Source organism: Archocentrus centrarchus, unplaced genomic scaffold, assembly GCF_007364275.1.
Source record: "Archocentrus centrarchus isolate MPI-CPG fArcCen1 unplaced genomic scaffold, fArcCen1 scaffold_24_ctg1, whole genome shotgun sequence".
Classification (NCBI taxonomy): Eukaryota; Metazoa; Chordata; class Actinopteri; order Cichliformes; family Cichlidae; genus Archocentrus; species Archocentrus centrarchus.
Genome location: NW_022060254.1, coordinates 3428590 through 3452461, shown reverse-complemented (window position 1 = coordinate 3452461; position 23872 = coordinate 3428590). Strand labels below are relative to the sequence as shown.

Sequence of the window (23872 nt, the reverse complement as noted above, 5' to 3'; positions counted from 1 at the left end):
TGCAGGTGACGTAAGTAAGTAAGTAAAGTTCATTTATATAGCACTTTACACAGACAAAAAGTCACAAAGTGCTGTACAATAATTAAAATACAAAATAAAAAAAACAAAACAAAACAGATAAAACACCATGCTAAAAACATAACATTACCATATTAAAAGAAAAAGAATAAAAATAATGTCAACAGGAAGCCTGGTTAACAGAAAAGTTTTCAACTGTTTTTTAAAAGATGCCACAGACTCAGCTAAATGGAGCTGGAGTGGTAAACAGTTCCAGAGCTTTGGTGCCACTGCCTGAAAAGCTATTCCCGCCCGGGTCCTTAGTCTTGTATGTAGGACAACTAAAAGATTTCGATTTTGTTGTGAGAGACTGTTGACTCATGTAAAATTGATCCAGGCATTTAAGAACAATTTTTAAAAATAATACAAAAAAGATCGGATTTGTATCGATATCGGCAGATATCCAAATGTAAAATATCGGTATCGGACATAAAAAAGTGGTATCGTGCCATCCCTAGTACACACTAACATGTAAGATAAGAACTGATTTTTACTCTGACTGCTGGAGAAAAGCTAATCACTAACACGAACTCTAACAGCTAAAACACTTTAAATCCAGGAAGAAGGTTTCCTCAAACATTTCAATCTTATGGATCTTTAGTCTTAGATGTGTTAAATTCAGGGTTGTCAAACATAAGGTCTGAAGCCCACCAAAATATTCAATTAGTCCAATCCAGCCCACTGGATGGCAAACTTATAATACTGCTGCAATCTCACCTGAACACAACACACATATCTGCAACTTTATAACACAAATACTAAAACTAAATACAAATAACTGCATGCTACTAATTTCTAGAAAAAAAATGTAACTATGGTAACATTTTCTTTCACAGCTCCCTCATCAGAGCTTTACAGGAGATTCCATCGGAATTCTGTGGAGCCGGATCTCAAGGTTTTTAAGTTTGACCAGAAGAGGATCTTTGTGTGTCTGCAGATTCATTGTGATCCAATGATGGGAATGATTTCAGGCCTGCATGATCACGCTGATGTTTGCACAGAGCAGATAATGAAGAGAATGTTTTTGCACATTGGTAACAGTGAAACAGTTTCTTTGCAGCGTGGGATCGTTTGTGTCGGGAGTATGAAGTGGGATTCCTGAAGCTCTTGTCACACTGGTCACAGCTGTAGTTCCCTTCAGTGTGTTCAGTGTGTGTACTTTCATGAAAGGTACGACTACCTGAACATGAGAAGCTTTTGTCACAGTGTCTGCACTTGTATGGTTTCTCTCCTGTGTGAACTCGTTTATGCCTTTTAAGGTCACCTGGAGTGATGAAGGATGACCCACACTGGTCACAGAGGTGCTTTTTAACCCCACTGTGGATGAGTTCATGACGTTTTAATGCACCTGTTGTGGTGAAGCTTCTCCCACATTCTTTGCAGTCCTTCAGTTTGTGTCCAGTGTGTCTACGCTGATGTCTTTTTAGGCTCTTTTGTTCAGTGTAAGTTTTCCCACAAAGGTCACAGCGAAACGCTTTCCCACCACCACAGCGATGACAGGGTTGAGAACTGGATCCATCTGTGTGGCTCTGCTTCTAAACAAAGACACAAAGACAGTGTAAGTCAGGGAATTCCTTCAACATTTTTATCCTGTACGTCGCCTGGAATAAAGAGCATCTCTGCCAGCGTCCAATTACATTTTACTGTTTACATTACAAAACTCAGCTTACTGGGATACAACAACTACAATACTACCACCATAATACTTTAATATTACTCATTTACTACTGTAATAAACTTACAGTGTGGTAGTGCTACAATAAGAATGTCACACTAAAAAAAAATACTAATCTAGGACTACAATAACATTGGAGTACTGCATTAGCACCACTGTACATGTGCAAGAATATCAGTCTAACACTAATGTTTATATAGTACCAGAATACCACAGTAATACTACAATACTGCTAATGAAATATTATATAACCCCAACATGCTATACAGAGTACATTCATAGAGCACAACAAACTGTGGGACTCACTATAAGTGAGCAGTGAGTGATTTTGGACACAGCTGTGTCTGTTCATTTTTCATACGGCTCATTTCATACAGACTTTCTCCTGCAGCCTTCAAACAAGTCACACTTTGACTCTGTGAGCTGGAGAACGGTGGAACAAAGAGAGGACATGAGAGGAAGACAGGCCCGGTTCTAGCCCACTGAATTTGGGTGGGCAGACTGAAAATGTAGGTGGGCAAGTATATATATAATATGACACAAAATATTAGGCTATATTTGTTTGTTTTTTGGGAGTTGAATACAGCCCTAGTAGGCACAAAGATATGCATATACCCTCTCCATTTATCTGGGTTTGGGACATCACAAAAAGTACACAGATTTGTGACCTTCTGTGGCTGGAATATAATTTTTTTTTTTTTTTTTTTTAATTCTTTTTCTTTATTATACAACAGTACAACAGAAAGAGAACAGCAACTGCAAAAAATTCAAAATGTGAAAAACTACCGAATCAGTCTTCTGTTTTTTTTTGGGCAAACTTTGTGACAAATTCATTCGGGAAGCAGGAACATGTGTCCTGAGCCACAGAGTATTCCAGCCAAGGTCTAGTGCGGTACCACGCCGGGCTGAATGAGTGGAACGTATTGGCGAAGGCAGGATAGTTAGCTAGTACTGGCTGTGTGGGCCAGGGTTATAATGGATTTTACATTATCGTTTAGTTTTAGTTAGTTTTTACTTTTGTTTCTCTAATTCAGTTTGTTTTGCTCGTTTTTATTTTTGGTTTAATGCTTAGTTTTAGTTTAGTTTCGTTAGTTTCAGTATTAGTTTTAGTATTTTCATACTTTGTCAGGTGCAAGAGTCAATGCACAAAAGTGACTATTGTGTAATAAAAACTCAAGATACCATAAAGAAATATATTCAACAACCAACAGTTCACGACACAGCAGCACTACATGCTAAATGTGTAATAGGTAATAGGACACACATGAACATCAACAGGGAGAAACAAAGAAAAACATGAACTCCCAAACTCAATAACTTCTACAATAAACTCCCAATAAAGTTCAGTGTCAGAACAGCAGATTAACAACAGCTACATGTGGTGTTTGACAAAAACAAACTCTTTGAAGGAGTCAAAGGTCAAATCCAGCTGCATCCTGATGTTCTCCACCACGCGAAGCTGCTTCTGTTTTGGAGCTAGCTTGGTTAGATGCTCGCTGATTAGACTCGCAGGGTCTTTGCGGCCTCTGTACACAACCTACGGAAGTGTCCGACCTCATGTCCACATTTATGCTTGTGTAGTTGTGTGTGTTGTGTGTGTTAATTACCTTGTGGTCGTGTGCTGCGGTGCCAGCTGGGACTTTTTTTGGTCCTCGCTCTTTGTGTTCAGTTTTTTGTCTGCAAACATATTTGTCCCTGTTTTTCCACTTCCTTCATTTCCTCACGTCCATTCCGACAGCAGTCTCCCTCCAGGAATTTGCTGACATTTGTGAGTCCTTATACTGTTGCTTTGATTATTATTCCTGATTGTTATTCTCTCACTGATAAAGTAGACGGAAACGCACAAGAACTGAACAGGTTAATCACAGCGTTGCGGCAGCATGGACCCGCTCTGAACCCGGTCGGTTCAGAGCGACTCTGCCGCTTTCTCGTGCACATGCTCCCAGCTTAAACTCGGAGAGCGGAAAAATGATCAATCCACAATAATTTCAGTTAGTTTTAGTTCGTTTTTTAAACTCACAATACAGTTTTAGTTAGTTATCGTTTTTTCCTTTTAATTGTAGTTTTTATTTATTTCAGTTAACGACAATGTTTTTTCAATTTCAGTTTTCGTTATTTCGTTCGTTTTCGTTAACTATAATAACCCTGGTGTGGGCACAGTGCTATTCATGTCCACAACAGTAGGACCTGGCGCTGAAATGGCCAGAGGAAGGACCTGCTTTGGGTCTGGGGATGTGGCTAGAGTAGGACTAGCATCAGGGGTGCTTGTGCTATTACATGCAGAGAAACTAGTCGGTAGATTGTCTGCTGATCGGACAGAGGAGGAGACGGAGCAGGTAACCCGCTCAAGGGGAGATATTTCACCACGGGCAGCAGCGGGACGGGAGCTGTTGGGGATACCCCAGTGCTAGATTTACTGATAGACGCGATACATGCTCATGGTAAAAAGAAGTAAAAATATCAACATGGAAATTAGAGTGTGACCCAGATTAAGGAAAAGCACGAAACGAGAGGGTGCAGCCCTGAATCAGGCCTCTTTCCCACCAACAGGGTTCCGGAACCCGTGCCGTAATTTGAACCATGAGGCGGGTTTTCCACCGCCGAAACACTCGGTGCTCGGCCGAAAAACGGGTTCAATTCTGGCCCCGCAAACTAGCTGGTCTCGAACCACGAACGCGTGTGAGAAAGTCAAAGTGTGGAAAATAAAAACTATTGTAGGCGTAGCTTGATGGGAGTTCCATTTGCTGCCCGCAGGCGGTATGGGAGATTTTGATTGGGCAAGAATCAGATTTGGGTGGGCTGAGCCCACCCTTGTCCTATGCTACCGCCGGCCCCGGAGGAAGATGAGACTCTTTCTAAGGTAAAGACTGCTTAGCAAGTGTCCTTTGAAAAGCTACTAATTTAAAGCTTACAGGTAACGTTATCATTCATTTTAGAGTTTTAGTCAGATATTGGATCTGTACATGATGTTTCATCTTCTAGAAAGTTTTCTGAAAGCAAATGAAATGATAATTCCATGTTATTCAAAGTTTATAGTGGACAGTAAGTGCAGGCTAAACTGGGTAGTTTGCAGTGTTGTGGTTCAGTTTACAGTGATGAACTCTGTTGGACTGCTGCAGGGCAGACTGTGGGATCCTTGGTCACTGCTAGGTTAGGTCCTGGTAGCAGCAGAGACATTATGAGAGAGAGACATGGAGCTCAACTCTGAACTGAAATTTCTGACTAAATATTAGATAGAAAGATGGTGGAAGTAAAACTACCAGGAGAGAAGCTGTTAAAATCTTATTTGTGTACAAAGTCAGAAAACTTTTAGCTGATTTTATCAGATCTGACTGAATATTCTGTGCATGAAGTTTTTATGTCCCGTTGATCTTTGAAATGAAAGTTAATTTAGATAATGCTTCAAAATAACTGTAAGTGCTCCAGTGTGTTTCAATATGGCTGCAAAGTAACAGGACTCACTTCTAGAAGGAGTCATCAGTTTGAATTTAAGCTTATTGTGTTCTTCAGGGACACTTGCCAAACTCCAGCAGCCATAATGGCAAATGTAACATGGACCTATATATGGTAGGAAGAGGTTACACCACCCAGGAAGCTCCGCCCACACACAGCAACAGGAAACCAGGTGAGTCAAAGACAAACAATGTAAATGGTTTTAAAGGCCCACTTCCAGCTCTGCTGTGGAAACATTAACGTAAACGAGCCAAATATACGACAAAAAGTGGCATCACAAGCAAACAGCAGAGCAGGCAGCCTGTTAAGGACCGACTCCCTGTGACAAATATTTAAACTGTTTGTAGTTTGGCTCTGTTTACTCTGTGCTAACAAAGCTTACAGGTGTTTTTACCTGCAGAGAGAAGAATTTGGGCTTCAAAGCAAAGAATTAAACAGAAATGTTTTGATAATTTGTTCTATGGTTGTATTTTATAATTTATTTTTATAACAATAAAATTATTTTTATTCTATATACACCTGACTGAAGAAGGAGCCACTGTAAACCAACATAAAGACCCATATATGCAGAAATAATAATACCATGATATACCAGGAAACTGGTGTATCATAAATAATACAGTGATATAAATGTTTGTCACTACAAAAAGTAATAACTTAGTTTCTTATGATCATAGAAGCAAAAATCATAACTGAACAGTTGTTCCCAACAGTCAGGCTAAAGTTACAAGATCAAAATAAAAACACATACCTCACAGTAACTGCACTTGTAGAGTCTCTTTCTGCTGTGGATGTGTTGGTGTTTTCTCAGGTGCTGTGGAGATTTAAAAGTCTTATCACACAGGTCACATTTATGAGGTCTCTCCTCAGTGTGGGTAAACATGTGGGATTTTAAGTGTGAGTCTGTTCCAAACTTTTTCCCACACTGATCACAGCTGTACACATCATGTCCAGTGTGAATGCGTAGGTGTGCATTTCTGCTCCCTATGCGACTGAAAGTTTTTCCACAATAGTCACAGCTGTATGCCTTAATTCCAGAGTGGGTAACTTGATGCTTCTTTAAGTGGCTACTCTGAGTGAAAGCTTTCCCACACTGATCACAGCTGTACAGCTTCTCTCCACTGTGGATGAGTTGGTGTGTTTTTAAGCTTCCAGCCTGGGTAAAAGACTTTCCACACAAGTCACAGCTGAACGGCTTCTCTCCAGTGTGGATGACTTGATGATTTTTTAATGAATTCATCCAGATAAAATCCTTCCCACACTGATCACAGGTGTGTTTTTTTCCTCCCTTCCTTCTGTGAGGTTTGTCAGCCTCCTGAGAGCGCTGACTTCTTGCTCCATGTTGGTCCTGCAGTGACAGAGATACAAACAGAGGCAGTGAGTGAAATGCAGTCGTGGAACAAACGTTTTTTGGAGTCTCCAAAGATCTACTAGGTCTATTACCTCCATCTACTGGTGAAAGTAGCACATTACATGCAGCCATGTACAAGGAAAAGGAGGGGAAACATAAATTTATGTAAAATGATTTCAAAGCATTAATTGGACATCCTGGTTATAAAGAATCATAACATGCCAAAATGCCAAAGGATGGGACAACACTGTAAATGGATGAAAGCCATCCTGGAAACTTGTTTTATCTGTGAGCTAACAGACACATCCTGGTCAAAGATGAATCCAAGATTCCTCACAGGACTACTGCAGGCCACATGAATGCCATGAAAGGGCAGCAAACACACTTTTTCAAGTGTTGTATGCATATATTTTCTCTTAAATCACAAAGCAAATATGAGCTCTCTCTCACTGAGTTTCTGATCACACTGACAGACAAACTCCACAGTGTTGAACTGCAGTTTGTGATGGTAGTTGTTGTTCTGCTCTGCAGCCTCTGTGAGTTTGGTGTAGCAGCACATGAAGCAGCTCTCCACCTTCTGCAGCTTCTGCTTAGAGTGACCCTAAAGCTTGAAGCAGATCTTCAGAGCAGAACAAGGACTACTGCCACCAGCTGCACATCCCTGATGAAAATGATGTATTGTATGATAAATTGTGGATTCGATCTGAATCTTGATTATTAACCCCTTAACTGATCGGTCCAAAATCAACAAAAACGCCTGAAAAAGCATACCCAAATTAAATCAGCTGCTGTTCCTGAGCAAAAGCTTGGTCTCTTTGTGAAGAAGACAAGCTATATTTTTCATTTTTGCAGTCAAAAATGCTGTAACTGTAATGAGTATGTAGCTATTAAGTTTTGAACACAGAAAAATAATCAAGCAGCAGAATGAAGTCTTGTCTAGCTGTATTTCAAATTTTATCAAGATAGCACAAAAACCTACTGTTTTGTAAAGGTTTTTGTGTGTTGATGTCAGGTGTGGTCTTGCTTGTGCCATTTGGAGATTCCAAGTGCCACATGAGAGCAGCCTTTGTTATACGAACTTCAAATGGCTGTAACTCCTCAATGCTTCAACATACAGTCATCAATGAGGGCTCTAATCAAAGATACCAACCCGAGGAATCCTCTGCTATACACAAAGTTACTGATAGTACAAATTAATTATAATTTATAGACATTTAAGTCAGAGGTTGCCCTAATTTATAAAAGAAGGAAAATGTTAGGCCTTCATTCACACCCCCCCCCCCCAGCCTATTTTCAGTGATTCCTTCACACACACAAAATAAATAAATTATATATTGATCAAAAGTTACAGTAAATGTAAACAATACATATTCATATAAAATAAAAAACCACAATCCTCCCAATAGTCCTTCTCTGATACACAACTTACAACCCCCCACCCCCACCCCCACAAACAAAACTTACACAAAGCATAAAGCTTTCTGTAAAACTTTAGACACTTAACTGGTCAAAAAAAAAGCTCTGAGCCTTTGTCCTCCTCATCCTCAGTACATCTAAACGGCATATAATACGACGACGAGCTGAGAATAAAAATTTGCACGTACCATAAAATGTGACCTTTTTATTTTGTCTTGTAACTTCAGTGCTAATCGGGACCATAATAAAACAAACCAACAGCAGCTGATGAAGTCACACAGTTTCAATAATAGTGTAACACTGATATTTTTCTCACCTGTTGTGTTGAACTCATTGTTTCCTCTGTAGAGGCTGAAAATGTTCCTCTGCTGCTCCGTCAGACTCTCCTCCTCCTGATAATCAGCTGCAGGAGAACAGATCTGTATTAGAAGCTACCACACTGCACTGTTTGGGGGAATGAGCCCTTTAAGGCTGGATTTGCATTTATACACTTTTGTGGGATACGGCCGGTTCTGGCCGGCTATGTTAGGGTGGACATCTAGAAACAGTAGGTGGGAAACTTGTTTGAAACAAAGACAGAAGGTCTGAACAGCCGACTAGTAACCCACAGGTTTGTGGTTGGAGTCCCTGTTCGATCTGGACTTGAAGGAAATGAGTTTTTATGAAGCTTCTAATATACTCATGGTACATGTTTGCTCTTACCAGCTTTACATTTATTTACCTGACAAATCTGTGTTTGACTGGAAAATAAACATAACTGATTAATGACACAGAAGCTCATAATGTTTGGGATCAGCCAAGAACAGTGTGTTTGTTCTGGGTATGTCTCTAACAGATGCCAGGACTCTGTCGGGTGAAATGGTCAGCCACTGATGGAGACCAAACAAACAATAAACAGAAACTCTGAGGTCATGTGAAGACGCAGCTGCTGGAATCCTTTGTCTTACACAATTCTTGTTTTGTATATGATGTAAGCAAGATTGATAAGCTTTGACTATATGAAAACCTGAGCTGAAGAAGAGAGGGTCAGTACTTCATGTCATGTCCAGTACTACACTGGGTATGGTATACAATTCTGACCCTGATTAATCTGTAAACTGTGTAAAAAGTGGCTAATTAAATTTAATAATTAACTCCTTATTCCATTGTGTTGTGTAATTCCTGATTGATAAACGAACACGCTGAAACCTGGGAGGAACAAACTGGTAACAGGTTTCTTCAACTGCAGCGACTGAGAGGTTTTCAGGACCGCTCCAACAGTTTGGATGAGTGTACAGATGCTGTGACGTCCTACATCAGCTTCTGTGAGGACAGCTGCACACCATCACACACCAGGGTGAGTTATAGTAATGACGAGCCCTGGTTCACAGCTAAGCTGAGGAGTGAAGGAACCTGAAAAACCAACCTATCCCCCCAGGTTCTGGCGTGTTCGTTTATCGAGAAATTAGACAATACAACGGAATAAGGAGTCCAATTATTAAATTTAATAATGCCATTTCAAACAGTTTACAGATTAATCTGAGTCAGACTGCATACCTCGTGTGAGATGGCATGAAGTACTGGCACTTTCTAATTCAACTTACAGTTGTCATATAGTCGCAGCATATCAGTCTTGGTTACATCATTATACAAAACAAGAAATGTGAAAAACAGAGAAATGCAACAACAGGGTGACCTCGAAGTCTCCATTTCTATCATTGTTTAGTCTTCTTCAGTGTGGCTCATTGTACAGTCAGGATACAAAGTTTATGATGACACAGAACATTATAAGCTTCTGTATTTTTAATCAATTAAGTTATTTTCCAGACAGATTTCTCAGGGAAGTAAACATACATTTAGTAAAGACAAACATATAGCATGAACCTCATGAAACTTAATAAAAACTCATTTCCTTCAGGAGGCTGAGGCTGGAAAAGGAGGAAGTGTTTCAGAGTGGAGACAGAGGCAGTTTCAAAGTTCAGGTTTAGCAAAGCAGTGAGAGGCTAAACAGGTGAACTGAGAGAAACTCCAAAACCAGTTTTCAGTGAACGACTCTGCTTCTGTCTGGAAAGTTCTCAGTGACCCAACCACAAGCCTAAAGCCCCCCCCCACTGCACCAGCAGTTCACACCTCACCAACAGCCTGAACAGCTTCTCCTGTAGCTTCAACAATGGGACAGACCTGTTACTCCCACACCCCAGTCCCACCACCTCCACCATTCATACTACAACAGGGACCTGCTCACCACCTCACAAGTCTCTCCACCCCCCATGACGCCTCTCTCCATAGTTGAGAGAGATGTAAATACTCTTTCAGAGACAGAACCCCCACAAAGCAGCTGGACCAGACTCAGTGTCTCCATCATCTACCACACAGTGGATCCCAGTAGAAAGCAAATATAGAAATAAAACAGGAGAACATCTGAATTCACTCTGTGCTAAACATTCATTTGATAGAAGGAACAATTGTAATCATAGTCAGATCTACCTGAGCTTTAATGATGGGGCCTTTTAACTCACACATTCAACACTTTTTACCAGCTTTCCTTCCTGGCTTTGACTGCTGCAGCTGTGTTTGACACTGGAAGACATTTTTAAATTATTCTTCATTCTTCATGATTATAGTTTATTCTTTTTGGGGAAATGCAGCTTTAAACCTTCAAATGTTCAAGTGAACCCAACAATACACAAGAAAAATCAATCTGATTGATCACAAGTGGACAAACTTTTGGCTTCTGTAGACAAAATAAAATCCAACATTTAATCCACAACATGATTAAAACTTTCTTCTTGTCCCAAATCACCAAGAGCCGCACATGAAGCACCACAATATGTTTTTATTCTCAGTGATTTCAGATATGAACTCTGTTTACTTTCATCAGTGTTTGTTAACATCTTCCTCTGCATTAGTTTATAGCAGCGAGTCATTCAAATGAGACTTTTTAGGAGTTCACTTCCTCTCATGTGTTCATCCACAGCAGTTTTCTACTAAGCTGCTAAAGTTAGCTCGATGCTTACCTTTAGCTGAGCCCACAGACAGAGACTAACGCTGTTCTCAGGTCAGATCCAGGAGATCGGGGTGCGCGGATCGATCCAAGTATCAATAGTATCGATACAAACGTTGGTAGTGATGTTGGATCGATGCTTTAGTTTGTTGCTCCTATATATTCACTTCTTCTCCTCCATGAAAAAGCAGCTCTCTCTGCTCCAACCACGCAGCCGCACTTCGCTCCGCCCCCTCCTTCCTGCTCTGCTGTGGTTTGTTGCTGTGCGGTCACGTGACTCCGCTGCACTCAGATATCACGTTTGCTGTAAATTCTCTGCAACAGCAGCAACTTATAAAGACACGAAAAAGAGCAACAAAGAAACAAAGAGGAGGGAAATCATCATCAATTCATATTAATCATCAATAACCTGAGTAAATACAAACTGCACTTTTTCAATCATTTCATGCATTAAGGGAACAAAGTCATCCAAACCTACCTGCCCTGTGGGAAAAACTCATTTCCCCTCGTCTTCAATGATCAATGAACTGTGATGAAGCAGATTGTTGGAAAGCTGACTTCAGTCTCACTGCCACACTCAGGCCTGATTACTGCAGAGCTGCTCAATCACGAAGGCCCTTAAACACAAGCTGTGTGACAAAGTCAAGCAGCTCAAAGATGTCAGGAAGCAAAAAAGGAGCTTCCAAGACAAAGAAAGAAGCTGAAAGGAACCAATGCAGACACAAATGAGCCTCTGACAAAGAAACATGCAGACACAACACCACAAGCACCAATACTAAGGAGACAAAACCACATTCAATCAACATGGATCAAAGTGCAAGATCAAAGTTACAGGAGCAGCTGAAGGACAAAAAGCTGTGATCATTAAAGAACTTTGAGCTTTGGACAAATATCACAAATGTTCACAATTATGAGAGCTTCATCCAAACCATCATTTCCCATCAGGAAGCCACAACAGTCTACTATCCATATAACAATGGAACAATAATCACTTTGCTCCTCCCAGGGCACCCAACCACCACCCAACCCTCCACCCAACCACCACCCCCCAGACTGACAACAGCTCTCCTCACCCACAATTCAGACTGACAGCTACCCCCCCACCCCAAACCCTAAAATCACCAACAGTAGTCTGGCACCCCCACCTGTTGTGTCAACCCTATTTTGTAATTACAACTATCAGACCAACAACATCTGTTGAGTCTATATTTGTTTAAGAGATGTGGCCTAAGACTCACGCAGCACCCAAATGCAGCATACTGTGTGGTACGTATGCTGTTTTAATTTTGCTGTATTTCCCCTATGAATATTTCTTTTAACTTTTGCCTGTGTGAGACTCACAATCAGAGCTTTACAGAACTGTGCATTTCTTTACCTCTTTTTTACCTTACCCCCCCCCCCCCCCCCCCCCCCCATGTCCCTTGCAGGGTTCCGTAGTTTCCTATTTAGCTGCTCATGTTGGTATTAAATATTGTGAATGTTTCCACAAATGAAGCCCTGCAGGTAGAAATGGGTGTTTCTGCTCTGCATGTCAAAGGTCATGTATGAAAATCCACACAGCCCTGAGTTCAAATCTGCAGTTTGATGTGTTCAAATACAGTGAGCATGTTTGCTGTGGCTTTGTTTTAGATCAAAGTCAGAAGTTGTTTGGTGTCAGTAACCTAATATGCCTCAGGCAGGTAGAACGTGGATGCAGGTGTTCAGAGGGACTGCTGTGTGTTTACTATAGTGAGGTAACTTTACTGATCAATACTATGCTTATTAAAGCAGAAGCACCCAGAGCAGCAGGGATCAGATGCTGATTGGTGCAGGAACACGCTCACCTGTGGAGGGCGCTGCATGCTGCTGTGTTCTCCTGTGGCCGGTCTCAGCCTTTGCTTGAAGCTGCTGCCTGGTTGGACAGTCTGATGCTGAGATCCTGCCCATGTGAGGAAAAGCTTGTAAACACACAGCAGTGATTAGTTCCAGATGTTCTTGTGTTTCTAATTTAAGGCTGAAACAGCTGCCACAGTCTCTCTGACAGGATCTCCTGTGAAAGCAGTGACAGGTGTATCCACTGATCCACCTCACCTGGATGTCGTCTTTAAGCTGGAGGAGGACTTAAAGACTCACACACTGATTAGACAACAGTGACAGCTGCTGCTTCTGGCTGCTGTCTTTCATCCTGTGTCTGCAGCTGCAGTCTCACACCTGTATGTTACACAAAGTCCTGCACAAATATTCAGATATTAGCAGCCTGTAAGTGCTGTGGGACACCTGAGCATACAGTCTGAAAGCTATGAAATAGTTCAGTGTTGAGCTCCATCTCTTCCATTTCTCCATTCTTACTCTGCAAACATCACACAAGCTAAATGTGTGCTCAGTTGTTGGAGCGGTTTTTGTTGTAATTAGTAAAGAGCGACTCTGTGGTGCAGCGGGGGAACAAATCCCAGTCTGAGACCGGGAGGAGACACAGAAACCATCCTCAGGGGTCGCAGGCTCGTGTGCCCTCAGTGCCGATCCCAAACCCAGATAAGTGCAGAGATGCAGCAGGAAGTGCATCCGGTGTCACGTTAAACATGCAGATCCATCCGCCGTGGTTGTTGGGAAATAAGGGAGCAGCTCCAAGTGCGCTCTGCTTCTAGTTATTATTAGTAACAGAATCATGTTAGAGTCAAAGTGTCATGAGGTGCTGCGTGGTGAGTATTTTCTTTTCCAAAACTGTGCATTCATTTTATTCATATAATTTGTTAATAGTATATATATATATATATATATATATATATATATATATATATATATATATATATATATATATATATATATAGAAATGGTTCCTAGAAATGGTTAGTGAATGGGGTTCCCTAAGCCTACATGCTGGTTGACATCATAAAAATATCCGAGCCTGGTGATAAATTTAGAGAGAGCTTTCATAGATCTGGAAGCATTGCACCACCTAGTGATCGTTTCTGTTAACCAAGTAATTGCATTTGTACAGCTCACAAATGCATATATGTACACAATCATAGAATATTAAAAAGTAGATGTAGGTGTATGTGTTATAACTAAGGGGTGCTGAGGTATCCCATTTGCCACTTCGGCACAAGTATAGAGTGAAATAAATTCAGCGGAAAAGAAAACTAGACTCCCAACAAAACTCAGATGACCCAGCTTTCCACCAGCATTTAAACGCACCACGTGCAAACGAATTTGGGAGCTCTCCAGAAGCGTGAAATTTGTCTAAAAAAACTTTGTGCATCGTTTTATCCGTGTATATCAGGTGATTCATGTACTTGTATTTAACGGTTTGTATGTGTAGGAACCTTTTTGAATTCCTAATTATCGGATTTGTGTGTGTACTTTTATTTTGTATTTGTAATTCCTTAATATTTGTATTTGAACACACATTTACAAGTACCTGAAGTTACGCACAAATTTCAAAGAATTACAAATTACAAATCCACCATTACAGACACAGATATTCTGAGTCACCTTTCTCTCCATATCTGCTCTGTTTTGGGTCAGATCCCCGTCTAGTAGCGCCCCCTGTCTGCGTTCCTGTCTCAGCCCTGTGCTGTTTTCACCCCTTCACTCTCCATCCAGCCACCAGGTGTCCTCACACTCTCCTCCTGCTTTCAGTCACCTGACTCCCACAGCACCCTCACCTGTTTGCATCCGTCCTTTACATTACTGCCATCTTGTGGCCACAGTTGGCTATTGTCACTGAAGCTTCAGTGTGTGTGTGCTGTTAAGAAGCTGGAGGTGGCTGGAGCTTGTTGGGTGGAGCAGCTTTTCTCTGGTTGTTTGTTCATTGTGGATAAACCTGCAGTCTTTGATGGAGACCAGCGTGTGAGACAAGCTGCTGCTGCTCTGCTTTCACTGCTCTCAGATCAGCTGGAAGTTGGAACAACTGCAGAGACCTCAGACAGTCAGAGTGGCCTCATCTCTGTTCACTCCAATGGAGCTTTGTTTTTGAAATATCAGCTAAATATAATATAGAAATAATTGTGTGTGTGAGCTCAGGAGGATTCAGCCTGAAGACTCTGCAGTGAGACAGCACCCTGACCCTGAGACTCTCCCTGACAGCTTCAAGCTGCTGATTTTTAATAAAGCCAACATTACGCTTCCCAGTGCTCAGATCTTTGTAAGGAAAAGAAAAGGTCAAAGGTGGAGCTTGAATAGGATTCATTTCCATATTTGCTGCTGTTTGAATCCATAGCTGAGATTGTTGTTTGTAAATGAAGCCAAACATTTGTCTCCTCCTGGTGTCGGTGGGATAACTGTACATGTACTCTGATCTGTGAGTGAGTGCAGCACAGCACACAGCAGCAGAGACTGGATACAAGGAGAAGAGCAGAAAGGACACACAAAAACTGGGAGACATGCTGTTCATTTGATGAGTTTATTAGAGATTTCCATCATGGAGTCATTGTGGGAACGAACTGCAGGGAAAAGAGCAAAAGTGGAAACAGACAGAAAAACAACATGTGGATCCTGGAATAATCACAGCTTCCATCTTTAAAGGACTGAAGAGGAAGAAGTTTACAAGGAATCATTGAGAACAGTTTCAAACATCAACTGATTGAATCCATGAATGTGAAAACGTGTTTGTGAGTGAAAGAGACAGACATGTACAGACTGAACTATCTGTTCAACAGTCAGAGTGTTTCTCTAACAGGAGGACGCTCTTTACACTCAGCTCAGCACAGACACACTGAGGAATCATAGTCTAACCAAAACCCAGGATAAAGAGGTTCAGTGAATGTGGTGTTGAAGGTGTGGAGGTGGATCAGAGTGTCAGAGGACACTCTGTAGAAGGACAGAGTGCCAGCAGGACAGTCCACATACACTGCTACTCTGTTAGAGACAGAGGAGGAGGAGGAGGAGGAGGAGGAGATGGATGTGTAACTGTTATTGTGACAGGTATAAAGAGGACCATCAGTAGAGCAGTACAGTCTCCAGGACAGATCATCGCATCCAAACAAACAGTCGTGACTGTCTCCTTTCCTGCTGATTCTTCTGTAACTCACTGATACATAAACATGTCCTCTCCACTCGACCTCCCAGTAACAGCGACCAGTCAGACCATCTCTACACAGCAGCTGAGGAAGAACATCAAATCTGTCTGGATGATCAGGATATGACTGAACCTCCTCCACATATGTCACCTTCCTGTTGTTGTCACACAGTTGTAGGTTTGTGTGTACTGTGTTTGTGTCGATTGTGAGTTGACAGGAATCTGATGGAGAGAACAAACACAATCCAGCTGCAGTTATTGATCCATCATCTGTTCATTGATTGACACTTTGATGATGACTCCTGACATCAGAGATGTGAATGAGTGATGTGACAGTTTGAAGATGGTTGAATGTGTGCTGCTTTGTTTTCATCAATCACATTAAAAACCAGAGTTGGGAAATAACGAACAAATACAAACAAGTACAAATACTTCATTAGTAGATTTTTCAGGTATCTACACTTTACTTGAGAATTCATTTTTCTGGCATATTTTTTTTACTTTTACTCACTACATTTTTACACAAATATCTGTACTATTATTACATTTTAAAAACAGACTTGTTACTTTAGGTTTAACACATTTAAGGGAAGTTTTTATTTCCAGTCACTGTACCTTCAAACATCAAGCTGATCTGAGCCTAAATGGAGGAACATTAACACTTAAGGGTGCATCCATCCCCGGGGCTTTTTGCATACAAAGACGTGAAAGAGTTAAAACTACACTGGTAAAGGGAATAAAGGGAACACTCAAATAACACATCCTAGATCTGAATGAATGAAATATTCTCATTGAATACTTTGTTCTGTACAAAGTTGAATGTGCTGACAACAAAATCACACAAAAATCATCAATGGAAATCAAATTTATTAAACAAAGGAGGCCTGGATTTGGAGTCACACACAAAATTAAAGTGGAAAAACACACTACAGGCTGATCCAACTGTGATGTAATGTCCTTAAAACAAGGCAAAATGAGGCTCAGTGTTGTGTGTGGCCTCCACGTGCCTGTATGACCTCCCTACAACACCTGAGCATGCTCCTGATGAGGTGGCGGATGGTCTCCTGAGGGATCTCCTCCCAGACCTGGACTACAGCATCCGACAACTCCTGGATAGTCTGTGGTGCAACATAACGTTGGTGGATGGAGCAAGACATGATGTCCCAGATGTGCTCAATCCGATTCAGGTCTGGGGAACGGGCGGGCCAGTCCATAGCTTCAGTGCCTTCATCTTGCAGGAACTGCTGACACACTATAGCCACATGAGGTCTAACATTGTCCTGCATTAGGAGGAACCCAGGGCCAACCGCACCAGCATATGGTCTCACAAGGGGTCTGAGGATCTCATCTCAGTACCTAATGGCAGTCATGCTACCTCTGGCGAGCACATGGAGGGCTGTGCGGCCCTCCAAAGAAATGCCACCCCACACCATTACTGACCCACTGCCAAACCGGTCATGCTGAAGGATGCTGCAGGCAGCAGATCACTCTCCACGGCGTCTCTAGACTCTGTCACGTCTGTCACATGTGCTCAGTGTGAACCTGCTATCATCTGTGAAGAGCACAGGGTGCCAATGGCGAATTTGCCAATCTTGGTGTTCTCTGGCAAATGCCAAGCGTCCTGCACGGTGTTGGGCTGTGAGCAGAACCCCCATCTGTGGACGTCGGGCCCTCATACCATCCTCTTGGAGTCGGTTTCTAACCGTTTGTGCAGACGCATGCACATTTGTGGCCTGCTGGAGGTCATTTTGCAGGGTTCTGGCAGTGCTCCTCCTGTTCCTCCTTGCACAAAGGCGAAGGTAGCGGTCCTGCTGCTGGGTTGTTGCCCTCTTACGGCCTCCTCCACGTCTCCTGGTGTACTGGCCTGTCTCCTGGTAGCGCCTCCGGCCTCTGGACACTACGCTGACAGACACAGCAAACCTTCTTGCCACAGCTCGCATTGATGTGCCATCCTGGATGAGCTGCACTACCTGAGCCACATGTGTGTGTTGTAGAGTCCGTCCCATGCTACCACGAGCGTGAAAGCACCACCAACATTCAAAAGTGACCAAAACATCAGCCAGAAAGCATAGGTACTGAGAAGTGGTCTGTGGTCCCCACCTGCAGAACCACTCCTTTATTGAGTGTGTCTTGCTAATTGCCAATAATTTCCCCCTGTTGTCTATTCCATTTGCACAACAGCATCTGAAATTGATTGTCAATCAGTGTTGCTTCCTAAGTGGACAGTTTGATTTCACAGAAGTTTGATTTACTTGGAGTTATATTGTGTTGTTTAAGTGTTCCCTTTATTTTTTTGAGCAGTGTACATAATTCATCTGTCACTGATAGTGCTAGTAGTGATATTATACAATTTTCACTACAGAGATTCTGAAGGAATTATGGCATCAGAGGAGGGGATGCAGAGCTGGAGTGAGAGAGTATCGGGAGAGGAGGAGAAGGTACAAACCGAGCATTCCATCTATTCTCATGGGTAACGTAAGATCTTTATCCAACAGGATGGAAGAGCTAAGCAGACTGCAGTGGGAGTACTGACAGAGCAGCCTCCTGCTGTTCACGGAGACTTGGCACACGGACCATGCACCAGACTCTGTTATAACTTTGGATTGCTTTCAACTGGTGAGAGCGGACCGGAGCATTAGGTAAGAGCTCTGGTAAAAGGAAGGAGGAGGGACTGGCAATGTACGTTAATGAGAGATGGTGTAATCCAGGACACATCACTGTGAAGGAGCAGTGCTGTATCAAAGACATTGAATGGTTAGCAGTTAGCATTCAGCCATACCACCTGGCCCGAGAGTTTTCAAATGTTTTTGTGTTAATTGTTTACGTCCCATCCTCAGCCAACGTTATGGAAGCCTGTGAGGACATTCACACCACCGTCTAGACGGCACATCCACAGTCCCTGATTATTATATCTGGGGATTTCACCCATGCCTCACCTTCTTCCACGCTCCGTAACTTCACCCAGGCCATGTTTACATGACATCGTTTCCACTAGAAACGGTGTTGTTTTGATGCGTTTTGGCCTCCTGTTTAAACAGATGCCTTTCAGAAATGCTCTGCGTCTACACGAAGACACTTGAAACAGTAAAAACAATGTAGTTCTTATTGCCAGGCCACAAATTGTGTGTGTTTTTTTTTTCCAAAGCTTGTTTACACAACATGCGCATGTGTGGAGGAACTCAGAAGGATGTGCCGCAAAGATTTGTTCATTATTTATTTGCTGCTGCACACAACACTCAATAATAAAACAGCAAAAACACAAGAAAATGTTGACTGTTATTTGGGCTACTCGAAATTTGCTGAACCACTCGTGAGTCCTAACCCTAACGAGTGCTGTTCATCTTTTGATGGATGCACAGAAAACTGGTGGTCGCAACCATAGTGTGCACGTGTGAGTGCCCCGTTTCCAAAAATTCGTTCATTTACACGTAAATCCAGACCGAAGCGTTTCAGAAACGCTCCGGTCTGAACCCCGTTTGAAAAATCTTTTTCACTCCATTTTCATGTAAACGGGAGGCTGAAACTACTGTCACACAAGTGACAATAAAACTGTAAACCTGCTGTTTGCCAACACAAGGGAGGCTTACAGATCATCACCCCCCCCCCCCCCCCCCCCCGCGCCCCTCAGACCACAATCTGGTCATTCTACACCCCACCAACACCTCCATTGTGAGGAGGAAATCCTCTACCAAAAAGATAATAGGGCCCCGTTTACACAACACTGTTTCAAAATGAAAACAGCATTGTTTTGATGCGTTTCGGCCTCCTGGTTACATGACAGCAGTGAAAACGTGAAAACAATGTGTTTCGGAAACGAGGTCCAGAGTGTAGCGTTTCAGAAATGCACCGGCATGCTTGTCATGTAAAGCTTGAAACCGGGATGATTTGAAAACGGGTGACTCGCACATGCGCGCTATGGTTACGACGGCCACAGTTTTTCCGTGCATACTCAAATTGATAAACAGTACTCGCGGATTTACAAGTGCTTCTTGTGCTTTTCTTGTGTTTTTACTGTTTTGTAATTCAGCGTTGTGTGCAGCAGCGATCCAACCTCATCATCAGTCCACACAAAACCTCTCACACTGGCTGTTTTTTAAATAATGAACAATTTGCCGCACTTCCTACTGTGTCCCTCCAAGCATGCGCATCTTGCGTAAACAAGCTTTGCAAAGAAAAAACCAATGCCAATTTGTGGCCTGCCATGGGAACTACATCATTTTCATTGTCACCGTGTAAACACAGATTGTGATCTGAAATGCTACCATGTAAACGGAAGGCTGAAACGCATCAAAACGATCCACTGGAAATGGTGTCGTGTAAACACCATATATATATATATATATATATATATATATATATATATATATATATAAATTCTGTTTGCTATTTTATTTTATTTTATTGTATTTTATTTCATCCTTCCTCTCTTTACTTGAGCTGTTGTAGTGTACAAATTACCCTTTAGTGGGATCATTAAAGTTTCTTACCTTACCTCACCTTAGCCAATGATAATGAACCCACTTCTTAAAAGGTGATTTCCCAGGTATCCAACCTGTGTAAGCCATAAAAACTTTGTGTCTCTCTGCTTCATCAATGGTGTTTACATCTCGTCTAGTTCACAGAAAGTGTGTTGCATCCTACAACTGGACTTTTTCCCCCTCACAAGGAGATTCCCATATTTAACCTCACAAAAACACATTTAATTTAATTTCACTACTGAGGTATTTTTAGTTTTTTCTTTTCCCCACATGGAGCCACTACAACCGATCTTCCCCCATCTGCTAATTCCTATTTAAATCCCTGATTGTAAACATTTTCTGTTTAGGTGATGAGGCAGTCACCCTGTATAATGTACTGTAAGTAGCAGCAAACAGAGCTTTTTAAACATTTTCACTGCATAATAGAGTTCAAATTGAGTGCATTCATTAGAATTAGAGTTGACATTGAAATAAAGTTTGTATTCTCATGTAAAAATATTGTTTTATTACTATATTAGTATAGCACAAGGTTCAATTACCTTTACACGAAAATAGGTGGCAGAAATGTCCTGCAAAGTATTACTTTTACTTTCTTACTTTGAATACATTTCAGAACATGCACTTTTTAACTTTTACTTGAGTAAAGATGTTGAATCAGTACTTCAGCTTTTACCAAAGTATTTTTAACAAAAACATCAAAAATATCTGTACATCTACGTAAGTACAGAATGTCTGTACTTTTTGCACCTCTGTTAAAAATACACTTACACTTCCTCAGACCTGGTGTCAACCATCGGACTCCAGCAGGCTCCACCCTGAAAAGAAGAGAGGGGGTCAGATCTGCACAGTCTCTGTGAGCAGGAACACATGGACATTACATCGCTCTCACACATACTGTTAAACACTGGAAAAGGAACAGTCCAACATCTTTACACAGACACTTCAATTCATACTTGGTTTAAACTTCTGATGATTTGGACTGATCCTGGATCTGTCACTGCTTTGAAGCTGTTTTTGGATTGTTTTCACGGTGATGAATCAATAAAGTCAAAGCATGGCTTCATTGTTACTTACCAGTGTATCAATAATAACAAAAGTATTTCAAGTGGAGAGAATATTGTGTGATCATCATGATCCTTTTGCTCACCTGACTCATTACATTTAGAGAGGTGCAGCTTCAGTCAGGATGTAATAATACACACAACAGGTACTCCCTTCATCAGAATCTAAAATCAGCTAATTCATATTTTCAGTGCAAATACAGTAATCAGTTAGCAGTTTTTATTCTCTCCTCTTCATGTTTGCGTTTGAAAGACAAATACATTTTTTTATCACTCTTCTACTTAAGTGAGAGGAATCCACCTAACCAAATAAAAACTTTTCTGAGTGCCCACAGACTGTGCCCGCTAGAGGAAGTTAACACAATGCCAACAACATGGGAACTTCTATTCTTCTGTTACATTAAGCATGTAAAATACAGTTGTTTCAGTGGTATGTTTTAAATCAGTTTGGCTGTGGACAATTCCTTTGATGATCTGCTTCAGATCTTAGTGAGGCAACATGAAATACATGTGAATTTATCTGAATTTAATCTGAATTTATCTGAATTTTGCCTGGCAGAGGCCCCAGTCCATGAGATGGTCAACTTTCACCTCTGGTAGAACTTAAACATCGTTCCAGGGGAGGCTGAGGACACTGAGTCTGAATAGACCATGTTCCGCACCTCGATTGTTGATGCTGCTCAGAGCTGTGGCTTCAAGGTGGTTGGTGCCTGCTATGGTGGTAATCCCTGAACCATATGGTGATCACTGGAAGTGAAGGGAGCCATCAAGCTGAAGAAGGAGTCCTATCCGGTTTGGTCAGCCTGTTGGACTCCAGAGGCATCTGATAGTATGGCCAGGCCAAGCAGAACATGGCTTGAGCAGTGGCCGAAACAAAAACTTGGGTGAGAGAGGAGTTCAGGGAGGACATGGAAAAAGACTTTAGGACAACCCTGAAGCGATTCTGACAAATCATCAGGTGACTCAGGAGGGGAAAGTGGTGCTCCACTCACACGGCCTGTACTGCGGGTGGGGCATTGCTGACTTCAACTGAGGTTATAGTTGGGTGGTGGAATGAATGCTTTGAGGACCTTCTTAGTCCCGCTGACATGCCTTCTGTAGTGGAAGCAGAGACTGGGGATGAGTGGGATGACTCATCCATCACTGGGGCTTAGGTCACTGCGGTGGTAAACAACTCCTTGGTGGAAGGGCCCCTGGGGTGGAGGAGATTTGCCCTCAGCTCCTGAAGGCTCTGGATGTTGTACGGCTGTCGTGGTTGACCTGCCTGTGCAACATTACGTGGAGATCTGGGCCAGTGCCACTGGATTGGCATACCGGGTTGGTGGTCTCCATCTTTAACAAGGGAGACCGGAGGGTGTGCTCCAACAACACTCCTCAACCTCCCTAGTAAGGTCTATACCACGGTGCTGGAAAAGAGGAACAATGTGGTTTTCATCCTGGTCAAGCTCTTGAAGGGCCAGAGCGTGTGTGGGAGTTTGCCCATCCAGATTACATGTGCTTTGTAGACTTGCAGAAGGCATTTGACCGTGTCCCTCAGGGTATCCTATGGGGATACTAGGGGAGAATGGTGTGTCTGGCCATTCAGTGGCCATTCAGTCCCTGTTACACCCGTAGTGAAAGCTTAAGCCTGTCATGATCCTGGTCAGTGGCCCAATGCGTCTTGTTTGAGTTATGTTTTTCAGTTCTGAGTTAGGATTTTAGGTTACTATGATTTTCTGTTAGTGTATCTGTTTTAGGGGCTTAGGGGTCCCCCTGGATGAGTTGAATAGGTCGCTGGGGAGAGGAAAGTCTGAACTTTTCTTTTCAGGCTGCTGCTGGTGCAACCTGACTCCAGATAAGTAGAAGATGGATGGATGGATGGATGGATAGATGGAATTTGACAGGAACTGAATGAAGAACACAGAATATGTTTACAGCTCTTCCTCCTCTATCAGACATTCTCTCCATACCTGAGAGTGTCCACTCTCCAGAGGGCATCTGTCAGTCCTGCCGACAGCAACTTCATTCCTGAGTCTCCTGGATGATTGTAGCTAAGGTCCAGCTCTCTCAGATGGGAGGGGTTGGAGCTCAGACCTGAGACCAGAGAAGTACAGCCTTCCTCTGTGATCAGGCAGCCTGACAAACTGCAGAACACAAAACAACAAACCATTTTCATTGAAGCTCTTTTTTGGGGGAGGGGTTGCTATCCAACCATTCACTTAATTTCAGTATAGTTTATAATCCTAAAATTCCCATTAGGGAACACAAGATAAGATGCATCTACTTTTAAAGACTCCAAGTACAACAAGTTAAAGCCTAAGAACAGAGTGATCTGTTAGGGCAGCCTTTCCCAAAGTCAAGAGTACTGCAGCCCCCACTTAAAAAAAACAGAAAATCTCATGGGGGCCACCCAATCTCGAATC

General features: G+C 42.2%; 1 protein-coding gene and 1 long non-coding RNA gene across 2 annotated transcripts in view; both read right to left on the bottom strand.

Annotated features, from left to right (window-relative positions):
* Positions 1 to 8298: 8298 nt before the first annotated feature.
* On the bottom strand, positions 8299 to 11848 carry LOC115775817 (uncharacterized). Its single transcript, XR_004019397.1, has 3 exons — positions 11414 to 11848; positions 10949 to 11265; positions 8299 to 8355 (listed from the first exon to the last, which is right to left on the bottom strand). It is a non-coding gene; the product is annotated as an uncharacterized LOC115775817 (long non-coding RNA).
* Positions 11849 to 15614: 3766 nt separating this feature from the next.
* LOC115775626 (NLR family CARD domain-containing protein 3-like) overlaps positions 15615 to 23872 on the bottom strand; it is a 32398-nt gene continuing 24140 nt past the window's right edge. Inside the window, exons 6-8 of the mRNA XM_030723095.1 lie at positions 23420 to 23593; positions 21178 to 21224; positions 15615 to 16153 (exon numbers count right to left, since the gene is read on the bottom strand). Coding sequence (XP_030578955.1) covers positions 15615 to 16153; positions 21178 to 21224; positions 23420 to 23593 — 760 coding nt within the window. The remainder of the gene's footprint in view (positions 16154 to 21177; positions 21225 to 23419; positions 23594 to 23872) is intronic.